The sequence below is a fragment of the Nerophis ophidion genome, linkage group LG08, assembly GCF_033978795.1.
Source record: "Nerophis ophidion isolate RoL-2023_Sa linkage group LG08, RoL_Noph_v1.0, whole genome shotgun sequence".
NCBI classification, from domain to species: domain Eukaryota; kingdom Metazoa; phylum Chordata; class Actinopteri; order Syngnathiformes; family Syngnathidae; genus Nerophis; species Nerophis ophidion.
This window is the reverse complement of record NC_084618.1, coordinates 22,543,884-22,564,110: the sequence shown is the minus strand read 5'-3', so window position 1 is coordinate 22,564,110 and position 20,227 is coordinate 22,543,884. Positions and strand designations below refer to the sequence as shown.

Genomic DNA, 20,227 nt, shown 5'->3' with positions numbered 1-20,227 from the left:
CGGTCTTACACTGCTCTTGTTTTGCTTGGAGTTAGGTTGACTAGACACGTTCTGACGACAGCAGTCTTCTTTTTGGACACTGAACCAAACCGTTCCACGTCCGCAGCTGAATCGACTTAACGAAAGCCAATGAACCGTAGCTAAATTTCATAGAGATAGGTGGTACCGTTGTTGTACACTTTATCGGGCGGACCCTTGCTTGTGAAGGACAGGTAGGTGTCATTGGCCTCGATGGTGATGTCGTCCACAAACAGGTAGGACCAAAAGTGTCCGGGGTGATTGTCCATACCGGCCTGACAAATGACAGAGGACAGCCGGTAAGTCTGCTTGGTGTTTTCGTCCACGTCCATTTCCAGCTGCTCCGGCGAGTAGACACGGTCGTGGCAGACGAAGCCGTCGCTGGCGATTCGGTTGACGAAAAAGGTCAATATGTCCGGGTGCGTCCAAAACTGCCGCCTGTCGGTTTTGTGACCGCATGCCTTGCAGCGTCCTTGGCGCCCGCCCGTGGCGCGTCTGATCAGAGAGTTCAGCGTCTCGCCGTTGAGTGGTTTTGGCAGACTGACGATGCTGCCCAAGTTGGATGTGGACGAGGTGGTGAAGTGGCACTGAGGACACCTGCTGACATCCCGCACCTGGATGGTGGTCTGGATGCCGCACTGGTCGAACCAGGACAGCAGAGGCATCAGCAAGTCCAAGGAGTCGTTGGTCTCGTAAAAGATCAGCGAAGGCACGGAGTCGCAGAGCTCCGCCAGCGCCACGCAGAGCTCTGCCGACGTGAAACACATGCCCGGGTTTTCCAGTGCGGACAAGTAGAGGCACGCGAAGGCGGGCATCTCAGGAAGCAGAGTCACAAACTCTTGAAACTGCTTGGGGAGCTTGTCCTGCACCACGCTCAGGTTAAGTGTGGCCTGCAGGGTGGCGTTCATCCAGCAGTTGTTGCAGTAATTTGCAAAGCGGCAGATCTTCTTCAGTGGGTTCTTCTTGTCGTAGTGGCCGCGTTTCTCCACGCTGTCCAACATTTCGTTGGCGCTCGCGTCACCTGCGCAAACTGTTGGGTTTGGCAAAACAGCGTCAAGTTTCTGAGGGTGACGTGTGGTGGATGTGGTGGTACTACCAACCGGTGGGCAGCGCTGGTCTCGTTACTCCGTTGATGAAAGTCCTCAGCCTGTTGGTGGCCACGGCGCCCAAAGCAAAGCCCAGGAAGAGGAAAGGCATGTTGCTGCGGGCGGCCACCCCCCAGTTCTAAAGTAGCACAACGTCAGCGTGGGGTACTAGCGCTTTATGACGTCACCACACTCTTGACTTCCTGTTGTGTGACATCATCGCTTTGTCACACAGAAACCTGCGCCATGAGCCAAAAGGCCTTGAACGGCATGCTTTTCCAGCTCAGTTTAAATTTAAATAAATACGATTGAACAAGTGGAATAACACAACTTAATCAGTAAAAAGTCAGTAAAAAATTGGTGGAATTTTAGTAAATGAGTGTATTTAGTTGATAGTAATCTACTAATTGTATAGCTCATGTTTTACTGTGCAGACCTGATATATATATATATATATATATATATATATATATATATATATATATATATGTGTGTGTATGTGTGTGTATATATATATATATACATATATATATGCATGTACTGTATGTATATGTGTATATATATATATATAAATATATTTGTTTGTGTGTGTATGTGTGTGCGTATATGTTTGTGTACGTATATATATATATATATATACTCATATATATACATACATATGTATATATGTGTGTGTGTATGTAAATATATACATACATATATATATATATATATATATATATATATATATATATATGTGTGTGTGTGTGTATATATATATTATATGTGTGTGCATATATATGTGGTGTGGATATGTGTGTATATATGTATATATATATATGTGTGTATATATATATATAAATTATGTATATATATGTGTGTATATATGTATGTATATGTGTATATATATTAGTGTATATATACTGTGTATGTATATATATACCGTATATATATATATATATATATATGTGTGGTGTGGATATGTGTGTATATATGTATATATATATGTGTGTGTATATATATATATATATATATATTATGTATATATGTGTGTATATATGTATGTATATGTGTATATATATTAGTGCAGGGGTGGGCATTACGTCGATCCCGATCGACTGGTCGATCTCGGAGGGTGTGTCAGTCGATCTCAAGCCAGGCATTAAAAAATATACATAAAAATGAGCAATCATCAATCATACCAAGACTTCACTTTCGTCAGTTTGACATTCTCGGCACCCGAGGATCTTGTGAGATGACTCTGGCTGCTGCGAGCTCATATTTAAGAAAAAAATCACTAACAGGGCGGACGCAGAGAAACACATTTTATTTCTAGAGACTCCGTACCTACTGTCAAAACTCTAAAGACCGACTGCACAGTTCCTGTCTTCGCCATAAAAGACCTGTTTCATCCTGCCTGTGCTAACAAAATAAGAGTCTCAGAAAGCTAGCGTGCACAAGCTAGCAAGCTACGGAGTTTGATGCCAATGTATTTCTCCCCCGCCCTAAGCGACCGCTTTCTCACTTGCTTGCCCACCCGCACACTCACTGACGTCACTCACCTGCTGCCAGACATTAAAGGGCCACACACATATGCTACTCTCATAACAAAGTGTTTAAAAACGAGTATGCAAGTTGGACAAATGAGATGCCAAATCCAACCACTTTCATGTGGTATTGGACAGAAAGGAGGACTTTTTTTTCCTCCATTTGAAAATGCGGACGATATCAGCACCACTGTCTGATTCCAATCAATGCAAGTCATCAGAATCAAATACACCAACTTATCAATCAATCAATGTTTACTTATATAGCCCTAAATCACTAGTGTCTCAAAGGGCTGCACAAACCACTACGACATCCTCGGGCAAGGAAAACTCACACCCAGTGGACATCGGTGACAATAATGACCCAGTGGGACGTCGGTGACAATGATGACTATGAGAACATGATACTGTGATACTGATGATACTGATGACTATGAGAACACATGAGAACATGATACTGTGAAAGATCAATCCATAATGGATCCAACACAGTCGCGAGAGTCCAGTCCAAAGCGGATCCAACACAGCAGCGAGAGTCCCGTTCACAGCGGAGCCAGCAGGAAACCATCCCAAGCGGAGGCTGATCAGCAGCGCAGAGATGTCCCCAGCCGATACACAGGCGAGCAGTACATGGCCACCGGATCGGACCGGACTCCCTCCACAAAGGAGAGTGGGACATAGAAGAAAAAGAAAAGAAACGGCAGATCAACTGGTCTAAAAAGGGAGTCCATTTAAAGGCTAGAGTATACAAATGAGTTTTAAGATGAGACTTAAATGCTTCTACTGAGGTGGCATCTCGAACTGTTACCGGGAGGGCATTCCAGAGTACTGGAGCCCGAAATGAAAAAGCTCTACAGCCCGCAGACTTTTTTTGGGCTTTGGGGATCACTAATAAGCCGGAGTCCTTTGAACGCAGATTTCTTGCCGGGACATATGGTACCATACAATCGGCAAGATAGGATGGAGCTAGACCGTGTAGTATTTTATACGTAAGTAGTAAAACCTTAAAGTCACATCTTAAGTGCACAGGAAGCCAGTGCAGGTGAGCCAGTACAGGCGTAATGTGATCAAACTTTCTTGTTCTTGTCAAAAGTCTAGCAACCGCATTTTGTACCAACTGTAATCTTTTAATGCTAGACATGGGGAGACCCGAAAATAATACGTTACAGTAGTCGAGGCGAGACGTAACAAACGCATGGATAATGATCTCAGCGTCTTTAGTGGACAGAATGGAGCGAATTTTAGCGATGTTGCGGAGATGAAAGAAGGCCGTTTTAGTAACGCTTTTAATGTGTGCCTCAAAGGAGAGAGTTGGGTCGAAGATAATACCCAGATTCTTTACCGTGTCGCCTTGTTTAATTGTTTGGTTGTCAAATGTTAGAGTTGTATTATTAAATAGAGTTCGGTGTCTAGCAGGACCGATAATCAGCATTTCCGTTTTTTTGGCGTTGAGTTGCAAAAAGTTAGCGGACATCCATTGTTTAATTTCATTAAGACACGCCTCCAGCTGACTACAATCCGGCATGTTGGTCCGCTTTAGGGGCATGTAGAGTTGGGTGTCATCAGCATAACAGTGAAAGCTAACACCGTATTTGCGTATGATGTCACCTAGCGGCAGCATGTAGATGCTGAAGAGTGCAGGGCCAAGGACCGAACCCTGGGGAACTCCACACGTTACCTTAACGTAGTCCGAGGTCACATTGTTATGGGAGACACACTGCATCCTATCAGTAAGATAAGAGTTAAACCAAGACAGGGCTAAGTCTGACATACCAATTCGTGTTTTGATACGTTGTAATAAAATATTATGATCGACAGTATCGAAAGCAGCGCTAAGATCGAGGAGCAGCAACATAGATGACGCATCAGAATCCATCGTTAGCAATAGATCATTAGTCATTTTTGCGAGGGCTGTCTCCGTCGAGTGATTTGCCCTGAAACCGGATTGAAAGGTTTCACATAGATTGTTAGACGCTAAGTGTTCATTTAACTGCTCCGCAACAATTTTTTCGAGGATTTTTGAAATAAAGGGAAGGTGAGACACCGGTCGGTAGTTTACCATGAGGTCAGGATCGAGGTTAGGTCTTTTAAGAAGAGGATGAATAACCGCTTTTTTGAATGCTAGGGGAACAGTGCCGAGGAAAGTGATAAGTTTATAATATTTAGCACTGATGGACCTAATAATACAAAGAGCTCCTTGATCAGTTTCCCAGGAAGAGGGTCAAGTAAACATGTTGTTTGTTTTATTCCATTTACAGGTTGTAACAATTCCTCTAATGTTATTTCCTCAAAACGAGAGAAACTATTTTGGAGGGCAGTATCCGCCGTATATACAATCGTGTCAGTGTTAATAGAACCCCGTTGTAGCTGGGACGCATTGTCTTTAATCTCCTTTCTAATGACTTCAATTTTCTTACTAAAGAATTGCATAAAGTCATCAGCTGAGTGGGTGGAGCTACTGGAAGGAGTCCCTTGTTGGGTTAGCGATGCTACCGTACTAAACAAAAATTTAGGATCGTTTTTATTACGGTGGATGAGATTTGAGTAATAATTAGCTTTAGCTAAGGTAAGCATGCGTTTATAAGTTATTAAACCATCACTCCATGCTTGATGGTGCACCTCAAGTTTAGTCGTGCGCCATTTGCGTTCCAGCTTTCTGCATAATAATTTCTGAGCTCTAGTTTCTTCTGTAAACCACGGGGTGCGCTTTTTTGGAGCCTTTTTTAATTTTAGCGGTGCTATGTTATCAATGGTTTCGCGCAGGGCGTCGTTAAAGTTGTTAGTGAGGTTATCAATAGAGCCCACATATTTTGGGAATGGTGCCATTACCGAGGGCAGTAGGTCAGTAAGAGTTGTCGTTGTGGCCGTATTAATGTTGCGGCTGCTATAGCAGTTATTATTATTATTAGTTTGACGAACATGCGTCTGAACCTCGAATTTTATAAGGTAATGATCGGACAATACTTTAGTATACGGGAGTATCGTAACTTTGGAAGCGGTGATACCCCTGACAAGCACTAGGTCTATCGTATTACCGTTGCGATGCGTGGGTTCATTTATTATTCGTGTGAGACCACAGCTATCAATTATAGTCTGGAGCGCTACGCACGGTGGGTCCGATGTGGTATTCATATGGATATTAAAGTCCCCCATTATGATTATATTATTGGCGTGTGTCACTAGATCAGCAACGAACTCTGAGAATTCATTGATAAAGTCCGAATAGGGCCCTGGGGGGCGGTAGATAACAGCCAGGTGTAGAGGCAGCGGTGTGACAGACCTCATAGTAAGCACCTCAAACGATTTATATTTATTATTTATGTTAGGACTAAGGTTAAAGTTTTCGTTGTATATTAGTGCGACCCCCCCACCCCTTTTAAGCGGACGGGCAATATGCGCATGTGTAAAGTTAGGAGGACATGCCTCATTTAGCGCAAAAAAGTCATCTGGTTTAAGCCAGGTTTCACTGAGACCGATGACGTTAAGATTGTTGTCTCTGATGATATCATTAACTAATAACGTTTTGGGAGACAATGATCTTATGTTTAAAAAACCTATATTATAGGTTGTGGGCTGTTTTAGGGAATTGTTGATCAAATTATCCGTAGTAGCAATATTAATAATGTTGTGTTTATTATGCCCAGTGCGTTCAGTATAATTACGACCATATCTAGGAATTGATACGACGGGAATGTTCCGATTGTTTGATTGTTGCTTTGATAAACTGCACGCATCATAGTTAGCCTCCTCAGTAACGGGGATTTTCCGATTGTTTGTTTGTTGCTTTGATAAACTGCACGCAACATAGTTAGCCACCTCAGTAACGGGGATTTTTCGATTGTTTGTTTGTTGCTCTGATAAACTGCACGCATCATAGTTAGCCACCTCGGTAAAACACATGTCCAAATCTGAAACACTCAAAGCAGAAAAAACTTGTTCTAATTTAACAGACTCCTTACCCAGACCAGTAGTCTCGCATCTTTCATCTAAATCCGTCTTCAGAATGGAGGGAAGTGGTGTTCTGTGGGGATTAGCCTTCTGCTTTGTTTTAAGCCCCGCTCGGCATCCGCGTTTCCGATCACACTGCTGGCGTCTGCTCCGTAGACGGCCCCCGCTGCTACTAGACTCCGCTGCTTCACAGGCCGCTGGATGTAGCCGCCGACGTATTCCCATGCTAGTTAGCATGTTTAGCACGCCCGCGTCTATCAGTCCAAAACGGCCCGATATGTCCATATCCAGAAGTGTCTGGCGGTCGTACGTGATCACGGAGTGACCACGATGCGAGCCAGCCTTGAAGTCTGCAGAACTGTCCGGCATTTCCGCCAAATGTTCCATCTTTAGCAAGAGCACCGCAGTGTCGCAGCTCGTCCGGGCGCCGCCATCTTAAATAAATAAATAAATCTTATATTCTTATATATATCTTATATTCTTATATTCTTGTCTTCATGAAAGAAAGAAATCTATGTGTGTTAAACATGCTTGTATTATTAAACACCATTAACTTGTTAACAAAAATGTCTCTTTCATAAATAAATAAATATAAATTATAAATAGGAATGAGGTAGATCTCCTCGACTTGGTCAATTGAAAAGTAGCTCACCTGCAGAAAAAGTGTGAGCGCCCCTGTATTAGTGTATATATACTGTCCATCCATCCATTTTCTACCGCTTATTCCCTTTCGGGGTCGCGGGGGGCGCTGGCGCCTATCTCAGCTACAATCGGGCGGAAGGCGGGGTACACCCTGGACAAGTCGCCACCTCATCGCAGGTGTATATATATATATATATATATATATATATATATATATATATATATATATATATATATATTATGGGTGTGGGAAAAAATCAATTCGAATACGTTGTGCGATTCAGAATCGATTCTTCTTTTTTTTTTAAATCGATTTTTTTATTTATTTATCAATCCAACAAAACACTACAGAGCAATACCATAACAATGCAATCCAATTACAAAACCAAACCTGACCCAGCAACACTATGTAATAAACAGCAATTGAGAGAAGACACGAACACGACACAGAACAAACCAAAAGTAGTGAAACAAAAATGAATATTATCAACAACAGTATCAATATTAGTTATAATTTCAGCATAGCAGTGATTCAAAATCTCTCATTGACATTATCATTAGACATTTGTAAAAATAAAAGAACAATAATGTCACAGTGGCTTACACTTGCATCGCATCTCATTAGCTTGACAACACACTGTGTCCAATGTTTTCACAAAGATAAAATAAGTCATATTTTTGGTTTGTTTAATAGTGAAAACAAATTTACATTATTGCAATCAGTTGAGGCTTCACGGTGGCAGAGGGGTTAGTGCGTCTGCCTCACAATACGAAGGTCCTGCAGTCCTGGGTTCAAATCTAGGCTCGGGATCTTTCTGTGTGGAGTTTGCATGTCCTCCCCGTGAATGTGTGGGTTCTCTCCGGGTACTCCGGCTTCCTCCCACTTCCAAAGACATGCACCTGGGGATAGGTTGATTGGCAACACTAAATTGGCCCTAGTGCGTGAATGTTGTCTGTCTATCTGTGTTGGCCCTGCGATGAGGTGGCGACTTGTCCAGGGTGTACCCCGCCTTCCGCCCAATTGTAGCTGAGATAGGCGCCAGCGCCCCCCGCGACCCCGAAAGGGAATAATGGGTAGAAAATGGATGGATGGATGGGCAATCAGTTGATAAAACATTGTCCTTTACAATTATAAAAGCTTTTTAAACAAAAATCTACTCTGCTAGCATGTCAGCAGACTGGGGTAGATCCTGCTGAAATCCTATGTATTGAATGAATACAGAATCGTTTTGAATCGGAAAAATATAGTTTTTGAATTGAAAATTGCGTTGAATCAAAAAAATCGATATATTATGGAATCGTGACCCCAAGAATCGATATTGAATTGAATCGTGGGACACCCAAAGATTCACAACCCTACTGTATGTATATATATATATATATATATATATATATATATATATATATATATATATATATATATATATATAGGCCCTGTGATGAGGTGCCGACTTGTCCAGGGTGTACACCGCCTTCCGCCCGATTGTAGCTGAAATAGGCGCCAGCGCCCCCCACGACCCCGAAAGGGAATAAGCGGTAGAAAATGGATGAATGAATGGATGGATATATATATATATATATATATATATATATATATATATATATATATATATATATATATATATATCTGTCTTGATTGGATTATCCGGAGAATAGTGCTCGATACCGTGGTAGAGCGCAATATGTAGGTGTGGGAAAAAATCACAAGACTACTTCATCTCTACAGATCTGTTTCATGAGGGGTTCCCTCAATCATCAGGAGATTTTAATGGAAGCATTCACATACAATGGTTTATATAGAGCACAGAGTGGGTGGGTACAAGCAGGCGTAGGGTGTGGTGATTGGCTTATGTGTTACCTAGGAGGTGTTTCCGTCTATGGCGGCATGTTGAAATGATTTCACTGCGCTTGTTGAGGGATGATAGATCTGGATGATATATAATAAACAGTTTCTCTTTTAAGCATAGGTTGCATCTTTTATTACCACTGTTGTAAGGTGTGCTGGATGCAAGAATTTGCCATGTTATTGAATATTCAACATTATTGTCTTTGAGGTTCCAAATGTGTTTGCTGAGTTCTGTAGAATTCTGCAAAGTCTGGTTTCTAAAGGAGGCGTTGTGATTATTCCATCTTGTTTTGAACGCTCCTTCGGTTAATCCTACGTACGTGTCGGATGTGTTAATGTCCTTGCGTATTACCTTTGCTTGGTAAACGACTGATGTCTGTAAGCACCTTCCGTTGAGAGGGCAATCAGGTTTCTTGCGACAGTTACATTCATTATTGGTTTCAGAGTCGTTTAGTCTGGGGGTAGGCAGTCCTTTTGCAATTGCTTTGTTGTGGTTTGAAATGATTTGTTGCATGTTATTCATACAGCTGTAGCTCAATTTAATGTTGTTCTTGTTGAATATTTTTCTTAGGGTGTTGCCTTTGGGGAAGTGTTTGTCGATCAGAGTGAGGAACTTGCGGCCGATGTTGGTTGAGACGTCTTTGCTGAATGGCGGATTGTACCAGATGATGTTGTTTCGTTTTCTGCTCTTTTTTGGTTGGTTTCCTGGGGTGGGTTCATAGGTGAGGGTGAAGTTGTATCCGCTTTCATCAAGTGCTTTCTGGTACGGGGGGGTTGCTTGGTCGAATTCAGCTTTGCTGGAGGACAGCATCGATAGCCTTTTATTAATTCCGGTAGGTATTCTTTTCGTGGTGGTGGGTGGGTGGTTGCTGTCGTGGTGCACGTATTGGAGTGTTGTGTTGGGTTTCGTGAATGGTTGGTAGGTGTTATTTCTCAGGTTGAAAGTGACGTCGAGGAAGTTGACGGTTTGCTTGTTGGCTTCAATCGTGATCCGTAGGCCGTTTTCTTTGAAGATTTGGCATATGCGCTTCTTGGTGTTCTCGCTGCTCCTTGGCGAGGCGCGGCACAACGGTACAACGTCCGCATTACTGAAGACGCCGCATTACTCACGATCCACTCTTCCCTCACTCCTGAACAAGACTCCTAGGTACTTGAACTCCTCCACTTGGGGCAGGGTCTCCTCCCCAACCCGGAGATGGCACCCCGCCCTTTTCCGGGAGAGAACCATGGACTCGGACTTGGAGGTGCCGATTCTCATTCCGGTCGCTTCACACTCGGCTGCGAACTGATCCAGAGAGAGCTGAAGATCCCGAGCCAGATGAAGCCATCAGGACCACATCATCTGCAAAAAGCAGAGACCTGATTCCACGGCCACCAAACCGGAACCCCTCAACGGCTCTACTGCGCCTAGAAATTCTGTCCATAAAAGTTATGAACAGAATCCATAAAAGTTATGAACAGAATCGGTGACGAAGGGCAGCCTTGGCGGAGTCCAACCCTCACTGGAAACGTGTCCGACTTACTGCCGGCAATGCGGACCAAGCTCTGACACTGATCGTACAGTCTCCATTATTAATTGAACAAATTGCAAAAGTCAGAGTCCATGGTTCTCGCCCGGAAAAGGGTGGAGTGCCATCTCCGGGTTGGGGAGGAGACCCTGCTCCAAGTGGAGGAGTTCAAGTACCTAGGAGTCTTGTTCACGAGTGGGGGAAAAGTGGATCGTGAGATCGACAGGCAGATCGGTGCGGCGTCTTCAATAATGCGGACGTTGTACAGATCCGTTGTGGTGAAGAAGGAGCTGAGCCGGAAGGCAAAGCTCTCAATTTACCGGTCGATCTACGTTCCCATTCTCACCTATGGTCCTGAGCTTTGGGTCATGACCGAAAGGATAAGATCACGGGTACAAGCGGCCGAAATGAGTTTCCTCCGCCGGGTGGCGGGGCTCTCCCTTAGAAATAGGGTGAGAAGCTCTGCCATCCGGGAGGAACTCAAAGAAAAGCCGCTGCTCCTCCAAATCGAAAAGAGCCATATAAGGTGGTTCGGGAATCTGGTCAGGATGCCACCCGAACGCCTCCTTAGGGAGGTGTTTAGGGCACGTCCAACCGGTAGGAGGCCACAGGGAAGACCCAGGACACGTTGGGAAGACTATGTCTCCCTGCTGGCTTGGGAACGCCTCGGGATCCCCCGGGAAGAGCTAGACGAAGTGGCTGGGGAGAGGGAAGTCTGGGCTTCCCTGCTTAGGCTGCTGCCCCCGCGACCCGACCTCGGATAAGCGGAAGATGATGGATGGATGGATGGAAATTGCAAAAGATTCAGCAACACAGATGTCCAAAACACTGTGTAATTATGCGATAAAAACAGAGTACTTTTAGCTGAAATTTAAAATTGCAATTTAGTCAACTAAACCGGCCGTATTGGAATGTGTTGCAATGTTAATATTTCATCATTGATATATAAACTATCATACTGCGTGGTCGGTAGTAGTGGCTTTCAGTAGGCCTTTAATTATAAAATAATGTAAAATAATTTATTAGCAGTCCAGCGGATTTAGGGCTACGTCCCCTTTAAGAGGCTGGTTCAAGTAGGCGGGGCTTATCTGACGGGGAGGAGAAGAAGGCGGGAGCAATGAAGCACCGGCATTTTTTTTTTTTTTTAATAACATATCGTCTTTTTTTTTTATCATGTGTTCTTTTTTATCAGGAGAGAGAAGGCGCCGGTGGAAATACTTCATTTATCTTCGCGCGTCTTGAAATCCTCCAGGGGTATTTTCAGACGGTTTATACATTGGCGGTAATAACCTTTGGTGTCGTCGCGAAGGAGCTCCGCGGTGAGACATGCGCGGTTCCGCCATGTTCCAGGAGGTGGATGTCGGCTTCGAAGCCACGACGTGAGCGTCACCCGGAGGAGGAGGAGGGAAGTGGGGGTGTGCGTACATCTTCACCATGTCCAGGGCTTTACGGAGAATGGTCCACTTGGTGCTCTTCTGTCCTCTGTCCAAAGGCCTGCAGGTACACCGAAGGTCCGGCCGTGCGGCAAACTCACAGCCGGCCTCAGTGACTCCATTCGGGCCTCCCGAATGTTTCAATGTTAGCCTAATAATAGGCTGTTTCAATATGACGTCATCTAACTGTTATTTCGGACTATATAATAGGTCAGTGGTTCTCAAATGGGGGGTACGCGTACCCCTAGGGCAGGGGTAGGGAACCTATGGCTCTAGAGCCAGATGTGGCTCTTTTGATAACTGCATCTGGCTCCAAGATAAATTTTAGCTGACATTGCTTAACACGATAATTGTGAATAATTCCGCTGGAATTCACAGTGCCAAAAATAAAGTTCAAATTATAAAACATTCTCATGCATTTAAATCCATCCATCCGTTTCCTACCGCACCTGTTTGAGAAGTCGCATTAATGGTAAGAAGTATTTAATGTCACGATTGTGGGGGGGGGGGTCGCAGCTGGCTGCGGGGTCGTTCTCCCAGGAAGGCAGACAGACTGACTACTCGGGACATGGCATTTAGGTAAAAACATGACTTAATTTAAACTAAAAAAAGATACAAACAAAAATCGCTCACAGCGAAGGCACAACTTGGGCTAAGAAGAAAGCTAACGCATAAACCAGGGGTGTCAAACTCAAATACAGAGCGGGCCAAAATTTAAAACTGAACGAAGCCGCGGGCCGAGGTTGAACCAATTAATCCTTTAACAGGGACCCAAACAAGTTTTGCATTGAATATTGACCAAGCAAGGCTTATATAACTTCATAGCGACATGCAAAATCGAGTTTAAAATAATAATAATTTAAAAAATATCAATGGCATATCAAATAAAATAAAAATACAAATTGAATGCCTCTTTTCGGCGGCGGGTTTGAGTTGGGGCGGGGTTTGGTGGTAGCGGGGGTGTAAATTGTAGCGTCCCGGAAGAGTTAGTGATGCAAGGGGTTCTGGGTATTTGTTCCGTTGTGTTTATGTTGTGTTGCGGTGCGGATGTTCTCCCAAAATGTGTTTGTCATTCTTGTTTGCTGTGGTTTCACTGTGTGGCGTATTTTTGTAACAGTGTTAAAGTTGTTTATACGGCCACCCTCAGTGTGACCTGTATGGCTTTTGACCAAGTATGCATTGCATACACTTGTGTGTGTGCATGAGCCGCATATATTATGTGAGTGGGCCGGCACGCTCTTTGTATGGAGGAAAAGCAGACGTGGCGACATGTAGAGAACGCCAAAGGCAGTGCTTTTACGGCCCGCCCCCAATATTATTGTCCAGGTGGAAATCAGGAGAAATTCGGGAGGGGCACTGAACTTCGGGAGTCTCCCGGGAAAATCGTGAGGGTTGGCGAGTATGAGTATTAGTGGCGAATGCGGTGTTACAGCAGCGGGCCAGCTCTAATGTTAATTTGATATTGCCTCAAGGGCCAAATGAAATTACATGGGGGCCAGAGTTTGACACCCATGGCATAAACAGACTATGAACATAAATCAAACAAAATCTACTTGGCATGGCATGAAGCACGAAACTATGGCAAGGCATGAAACAAGTCAGCACAGAGCAAGAAAAGATCACATTGACGCCAGGGCGACTGACTGGCAAAGACAAGCTTAAATACTGCCTCTGATTAGTGCTCGGGAAGCAGGTGAGCGGGCATTTTGTCCACCAGAGACAGGTGGACAAAATGACTAACCAAGGAAACCAGACAAGGGAGTGGAAAAAAACAGGAACTTAAAGAGTCCAAAAGACAAACAGCACATGCCCAAACAAAAACATGATCAACAGACATGACATTTTATTTATTATTGGTTAGCTTCAGAATAACAATGTTATGAAAAAAAATAAAAGACTTATTATACTCTAAAAATGTTGGTCTTACTTAAAAATGCGCGCATTTAGTTGTATTCAGTGTTAAAAAATAGGATACGGCTCTCACGGAAATACATTTTGAAATATTTGGCTTTCATAGCTCTCTCATCCAAAAAGCTTCCCGACCCCTGCCCTAGGGCAATGGTGTCCATGAAAGCTTTGTTGACACAAAGCTGCAATGCAGGCTGTTTGTTTTTCTTTAGTTTTTCTTTATTTTGCTCTTATTGCCAATGCTAAAAAAAAATTAAAAATGTTTTTTTTTTTTTTTACAATGAATTATTGACCTATTTAAAGGCATACTGAAATGAGATTTTGTTATTTAAACGGGGATAGCAGGTCCATTCTATGTGTCATACTTGATCATTTCGCGATATTGCCATATTTTTGCTGAAAGGATTTAGTAGAGAACATCCACGATAAAGTTCGCAACTGTCGGTGCTAAGAGAAAAGCCCTGCCTCTACCGGAAGTCGCAGACGATGATGTCACATGTTTGATGGCTCCTCACATATTCACATTGTTTTTAATGGGAGCCTCCAACAAAAAGTGCTATTCGTACCGAGAAAACGACAATATCACCAATAATTTGAGCGAGGATGAAAGATTCGTGTTTGAGGATATTGATAGCATCGGACTAGAAAAAAAAAAAAGAAAAGTAAAAATTCCGATGTTTTTAGAGACATTTACTAGGATAATTCTGGGAAATCCCTTATCTTTCTATTGTGTTGCTAGCGTTTTAGTGAGTTAAATAGTACCTGATAGTTGGAAGGGTGTCTCAGGGGAGTCGACGGCAGCTATGGACGGCACAAGCTCAGCTTTTCTCCGGTAAGAACTGACTTTTTAACCACAATTTTCTCACCGAAACCTGCTGGTTGACATTTGGTAGGGATCCATGCTGGCTTGACCGCGCTCTGATCCATAGGAAAGTTTCACCTCCAGGAATTTTAAACAAGGAATCACCGTGTGTTTGTGTGGCTAAAGGCTAAAGCTTCCCAACTCCATCTTTCTACTGTGACTTCTCCAATATTAATTGAACAAATTGCAAAAGATTCAGCAACACGGATCTCCAAAATACTGTATAATTATGCTGTTAAAGCAGACGACTTTTAGTTGTGTGTGTGTGCAGCGCTCATACTTCCTAAAAACCCGTGGCGTCTTGCGTACACGTCATCATTACACGACGTTTCGAAGACGAAACTCCCGGGAAATTTCAAATTGTAATTTAGTAAACTAAAAAGGCCTTATTGGCATGTGTTGCAATGTTAATATTTCATCATTGATATATAAAATACGCAGTCTGATAGTTTATATATCAATGATGAAATATTAACATTGCAACACATGCCAATATGGCCGGTTTAGTTTACTAAATTGCAATCTTAAATCTCCCGGGAGTTTCTTCTTGAAAACGTCGCGTAATGATGACGTCTATGCGTGACGTCACGGACTGTTATGAAATTTAAGCGATGTGCACGCACACAGCTGAAAGTCGTCTGCTTTAACCGCATAATTACCCAGTATTTTGGAGATCCGTGTTGCTGAATCTTTTGCAATTTGTTCAATTAATATTGGAGAAGTCAAAGTAGAAAGATGGAGTTGGGAAGCTTTAGCCACACAAACACACGGTGATTCCTTGTTTAAAATTCCCAGAGGTGAAACTTTACTATGGATCAGAGCGGTCAAGCGAACATGGATCCCGACCGAATGTCCACCAGCAGGTTTCGGTGAGAAAATTGTGGTAAAAAGTCGCTTCTTCCTGGAGATCAGCTGAGCTTGCGCCGTCCATAAAGCTGCCGTCGACTTGCCTGAGACACTGGCGTCAACACACCCGTGGACACACACCTCCGACTATCAGGTACTGTTAAACTCAATAAAACACTAGCAGCACAATAGAAAGATAAGGGATTTCCCAGAATTAACCTAGTAAATGTGTCGAAATAAAATCTGAATCCATCCCAATGCAGTCGCGTTTTTTTTTTTTTTGTAGTCCGTCGCTATCAATATCCTCAAACACGAATCTTTCATCCTCGCACAAATTAATGGGGAAATTGTCGTTTTCCCGGTCCGAATAACTTTTTCTTGGAGGCTCCCATTAAAAACAATGTGAGGAGCCATCAACGGGTGACGTCATCGTCTGCGACTTCCTGCAAAGGCAGGGCTTTTCTGTTAGCGACCAAAAGTTGCGTACTTTATCGTCGGTGTTCTCTACTAAATCCTTCCAGCAAAAATATGGCAATATCGCGAAAAGATCAAGTATGACACAAAATGGACCTGCTATCCCATTTAAATAAGAACATCTAATTTCAGTAGGCCTTTAAGGCTCAAATTACTTCAAATATTTCACTTTATAATGTTTTATATGGAAAATATTATGTGCATATACTGTGTGGTTGCCATATAAAAACAGTGTCTTCTTTGACAAAAGAGCATAATACCAACAAATTAATAGTTCAAACATAAAATCAACAGATATATCTGAAGTTGATCTCGTAACTTAAAGGCCTACTGAAATGAGATGTTCTTATTTAAATGGGGATAGCAGGTCCATTCTATGTGTCATACTTGATCATTTCGCGATATTGCCATATTTTTGCTGAAAGCATTTAGTAGAGAACATCGACAATAAAGTTTGCAACTTTTGGTTGCTAATAAAAAAGCCTTGCCTTTACCAGAAGTAGCAGACGATGTGCGCGTGACGTCACGGGTTGTAGGGCTCCTCACATCCTCACATTGTTTATAATCATAGCCGCCAGCAAGCAGCAAGAGCTATTCGGACCGAGAAAGCGACAATTTCCCCATTAATTTGAGCGAGAAAGAAAGATTCATGGATGAGGAAATTTAGAGTGAAGGCCTAGAAAAAAAGAAAAAAAAAGGCGAGGGCTGTGAGAGCGATTCAGATGTTATTAGACACATTTACTAGGATAATTCTGGAAAATCCCTTATCTGCTTATTGTGTTACTAGTGTTTTAGTGAGATGATATGGTACCTGAAAGTCGGAAGGGTGTGGCGACCGCCAGTGTCTCCGGTGGGAGGAGGTAATAGTCCGCAGCAGCTGCAGTAGGACGCAAGCTCCGCTCATAATTACGGTAAGAGCCGACTTATTACCACAGTTTTCTCACCGAAACCTGCCCGTTGACCTGTGGTCGGGAAACCATGTTCGCTTGACCGCTCTGTTCCATAGTAAAGCTTCACCTTCGGGAAATGTTTAGTATTAAGTTCATGAATTCAGATGAACCTCTATTACAATCCCCAAAGAGGGCACTTTAAGTTGATGATTACTTCTATGTGTGGAAATCTTTATTTATAATTGAATCACTTGTTTATTTTTTTATCACGTTTTTAGTAATTTTATATCTTTTTTTTCCAAATAGTTCAAGAAAGACCACAACAAATCAGCAATAATTTGCACTGTTATACAATTTAATAAATCAGAAACTGATGACATAGTGCTGTATTTTACTTCTTTATCTCTTTTTTTCAAGCAAAAATGCTTTGCTCCGATTAGGGGGTACTTCAATTAAAACAATGTTCACAGGAGGTACATCACTGAAAAAAGGTTGAGAACCACTGATCTGACTGTTACAATTTGTATTAGTTATTTCGGACTAAATAATAGGCTGCCCATATTCGGAAATCCCAAAAAGAGGACGCATATATGCATGCCAAGGCCGGGGACTAGGTGAAAATTTACCAATGATACTTGAACTTGCTTTATAAATAGTATATTTATTTCTCCTCTGTTGACAGCAGTGTTGGCGCTAGGAATTTTCGAAATGGGGTCCCAGAGACCCCATCAAGTCATAAAAATGGGGTCCCACAGTACATTTTTGGGGTCCCACTTTATTGTAAGCGTTTTTGAAAACAAATGATAAACGTATGCATTGTCCCGTGGCTCTTGATGACTGCACCTGGCTCTCAGATACATCTTAGCTGACGTTGCTAACACAATAAGTAATGAATAATTCCCCTGGTAATCACAGTGTTAAAAATAACGTTCAAAATATAAAACGTTCTGATGAATTTTAATCCATCCATCCGTTTCTACCGCACCTGTTCAAGAAGTAGCATTAATGGTCAAAAGTATTTTTTTTATTTTAGGTTACCTTCAGAATAACAATGTTATTAATAAGAATAAGAGATGCACGCATTTAGTTGTTGTAATCAGGGAAAGTCCAAATAAAAGAGGAAGCGTAGAATTCTCTTGTCAGAGCGTGGGACGACACTGTACAAGGGTACAGGTATACGCGTTTCTCCTCATTGAGCTAAATTGAATCCGGTCTCTGTTTAATTCCTTGCTTCTTGTCTGTTTAATAAATGTCATCAGTGTTTGAACCTGACAGTTGTATTCACTGTTAAAAATATGATACGGCTCTCACGGAAATACATTTTAAAATATTTGGCTTTCATGGCTCTCTCAGCCAAAAAGGTTCCCGACCCCTGTCATAAACGTTACTTCATTAAAATAAATAATAATAATAAAAATAAGACAAATGTGTATGCATATGTAAATATATTCAGTTATAAACATTCATTCACTTTCTTCTTTCCTTCACTGATCTAAACTTTACCGCTGCTGGTAGTTATTTCTCTGTTTTCATTTAATAAGTTGTAGGTGTATTTATTTCAATATAAAAGTGTTTTGCTTCGGTCATAAAATGATGATAATGGTGTGCCAGGGCATACATACATTTCATATTTAATGCTTGAGTTTACATCAACTTCAGATCCATCCCTCATTTCAAAATGTGTTTTTTTTTTTTAATATTGTTTTTTGTTTGTTTTCCGCCCTTTTTTTGCCCAACAGACCTTTTTTTATGGCAAACAAACTAAATATATAAAATATTCCACCAAAATTATTTTGCAAAGTGGAATATTTGTTGTGACGCAATCGGGGTTGAGGTGGTGGTGGTTTTGGTAGCAGGGTGTGTATATTGTAGCGTCCCGGAAGAGTTAGTGCTGCAAGGGGTTCTGGGTATTTGTTCTGTTGTGTTACGGTGGGGATGTTCTCCTGAAATGTGTTTGTCATTCTTGTTTGGTGTGGGTGCACAGTGTGGCGCATATTTGGAACAGTGTTAGAGTTGTTTATACGGCCACCCTCAGTGTGACCTGTATGGTTTTTGATCAAGTATGCCTTGATTAGCAACTAAACCACTATCTTGCTCTCTCTGTCTCTGCCCCACCCTCACAAATTCTGCTGCGTGTGCACACTTTCACACTTTGTTTTGATTTGAACCCTTTCTCAACCCTGTACGTACATTGAAAATACACACAACCCTGAGTCAAAACGCCAGACTTTTGAGGCATTTAAGAAATCCCGCCCGGACATGTCCGGGGAAAAGAGGACGTATGGTCAGCCTACTATATTAAAGTTAAAGTACCAATGCTTGTCACACACACACGAGGTGTGGCGAAATTATTATCTGCATTTGACTCATCACCCTTGTTCACCCCCTGGGAGGTGAGGGGAGCAGTGGGCAGCAGCGTTGGCCGCGCCCGGGAATCATTTTTGGTGATTTAACCCCCAATTCCAACCTATATATGATATTTGCTATTATTTAACAGTGGTTTACAACTTTTTTTGGAGCATTGAACAAATTTGGAGGCACACCACCAGCAGAAATCATTAAAAAACAAAACTCAGTTGAGAGTAAAAAGTTGTTGTCGCAATTGTTGGGTATGACTTTAAAGCATAACCAAGCATGCATTAATATAGCTCTTGTCTCAAAGTAGGTGTACTGTCACCACCTGTCACATCACACTGTGATTTATGTGAAGTTATTTAGTCCTTGTATTGCTCTCCTATTTTGGTGGCTTTTTCTCTTTTTTGGGGTATTTTCCTGTAGCGGTTTTTCCCACATCTACGTTGTTTTAGCAATCAAGAATATTTTAGTTGTTCTTATCCTTCTTTGTGGGGACATTGTTGATTGTCATGTCATGTTCAAATGTACAGTCTTTGCTCCACAGTAAGTCTTTATTGTCGTCCAGCATTCTATTTTTGTTTACAACACAGTTCAGTTTTAGTTTCGTTCTGCATTGTCTTCCCTAAGTTTCAATGCCTTTTCTTAGGTGCACTCACCTTTTCTTTATTTTTGGTTTAAGCATTAGACACCTTTTTGGCTGCCGCTGTTTCCGAAATCTACAATGCAATTAGCTACCGGCCACCACCTACTGCTATGGAAGAGTATTACAAGGTTACTTCAACAACAACAACACATAATTTGCAGACTATAATTACTGGTTCCCAAAAAATATTTTTAGCGTAAATAGGTGAAAATAAATAATTTCCCAGGGCACACTAGACTGTAT

The 20,227-nt window shown here is 42.2% G+C and overlaps 1 protein-coding gene across 2 annotated transcripts in view; it reads left to right on the top strand.

Annotated features, from left to right (window-relative positions):
* The first annotated feature begins 232 nt into the window (after positions 1-232).
* The window catches only part of dipk1b (divergent protein kinase domain 1B), a 31,315-nt gene continuing 11,320 nt past the window's right edge, over positions 233-20,227 (top strand). Inside the window, exon 1 of one of the 2 annotated variants that reach the window (XM_061907994.1) lies at positions 233-254. Coding sequence is in view for 1 of the 2 variants with exons in the window: in XM_061907993.1 (XP_061763977.1) it covers positions 12,008-12,073 (66 nt within the window). In the remaining variant the exon portion in view is untranslated. Of the gene's footprint in view, positions 255-11,664; positions 12,074-20,227 lie in introns of those variants that run through there. The other variant, XM_061907993.1, reaches the window with a different exon arrangement.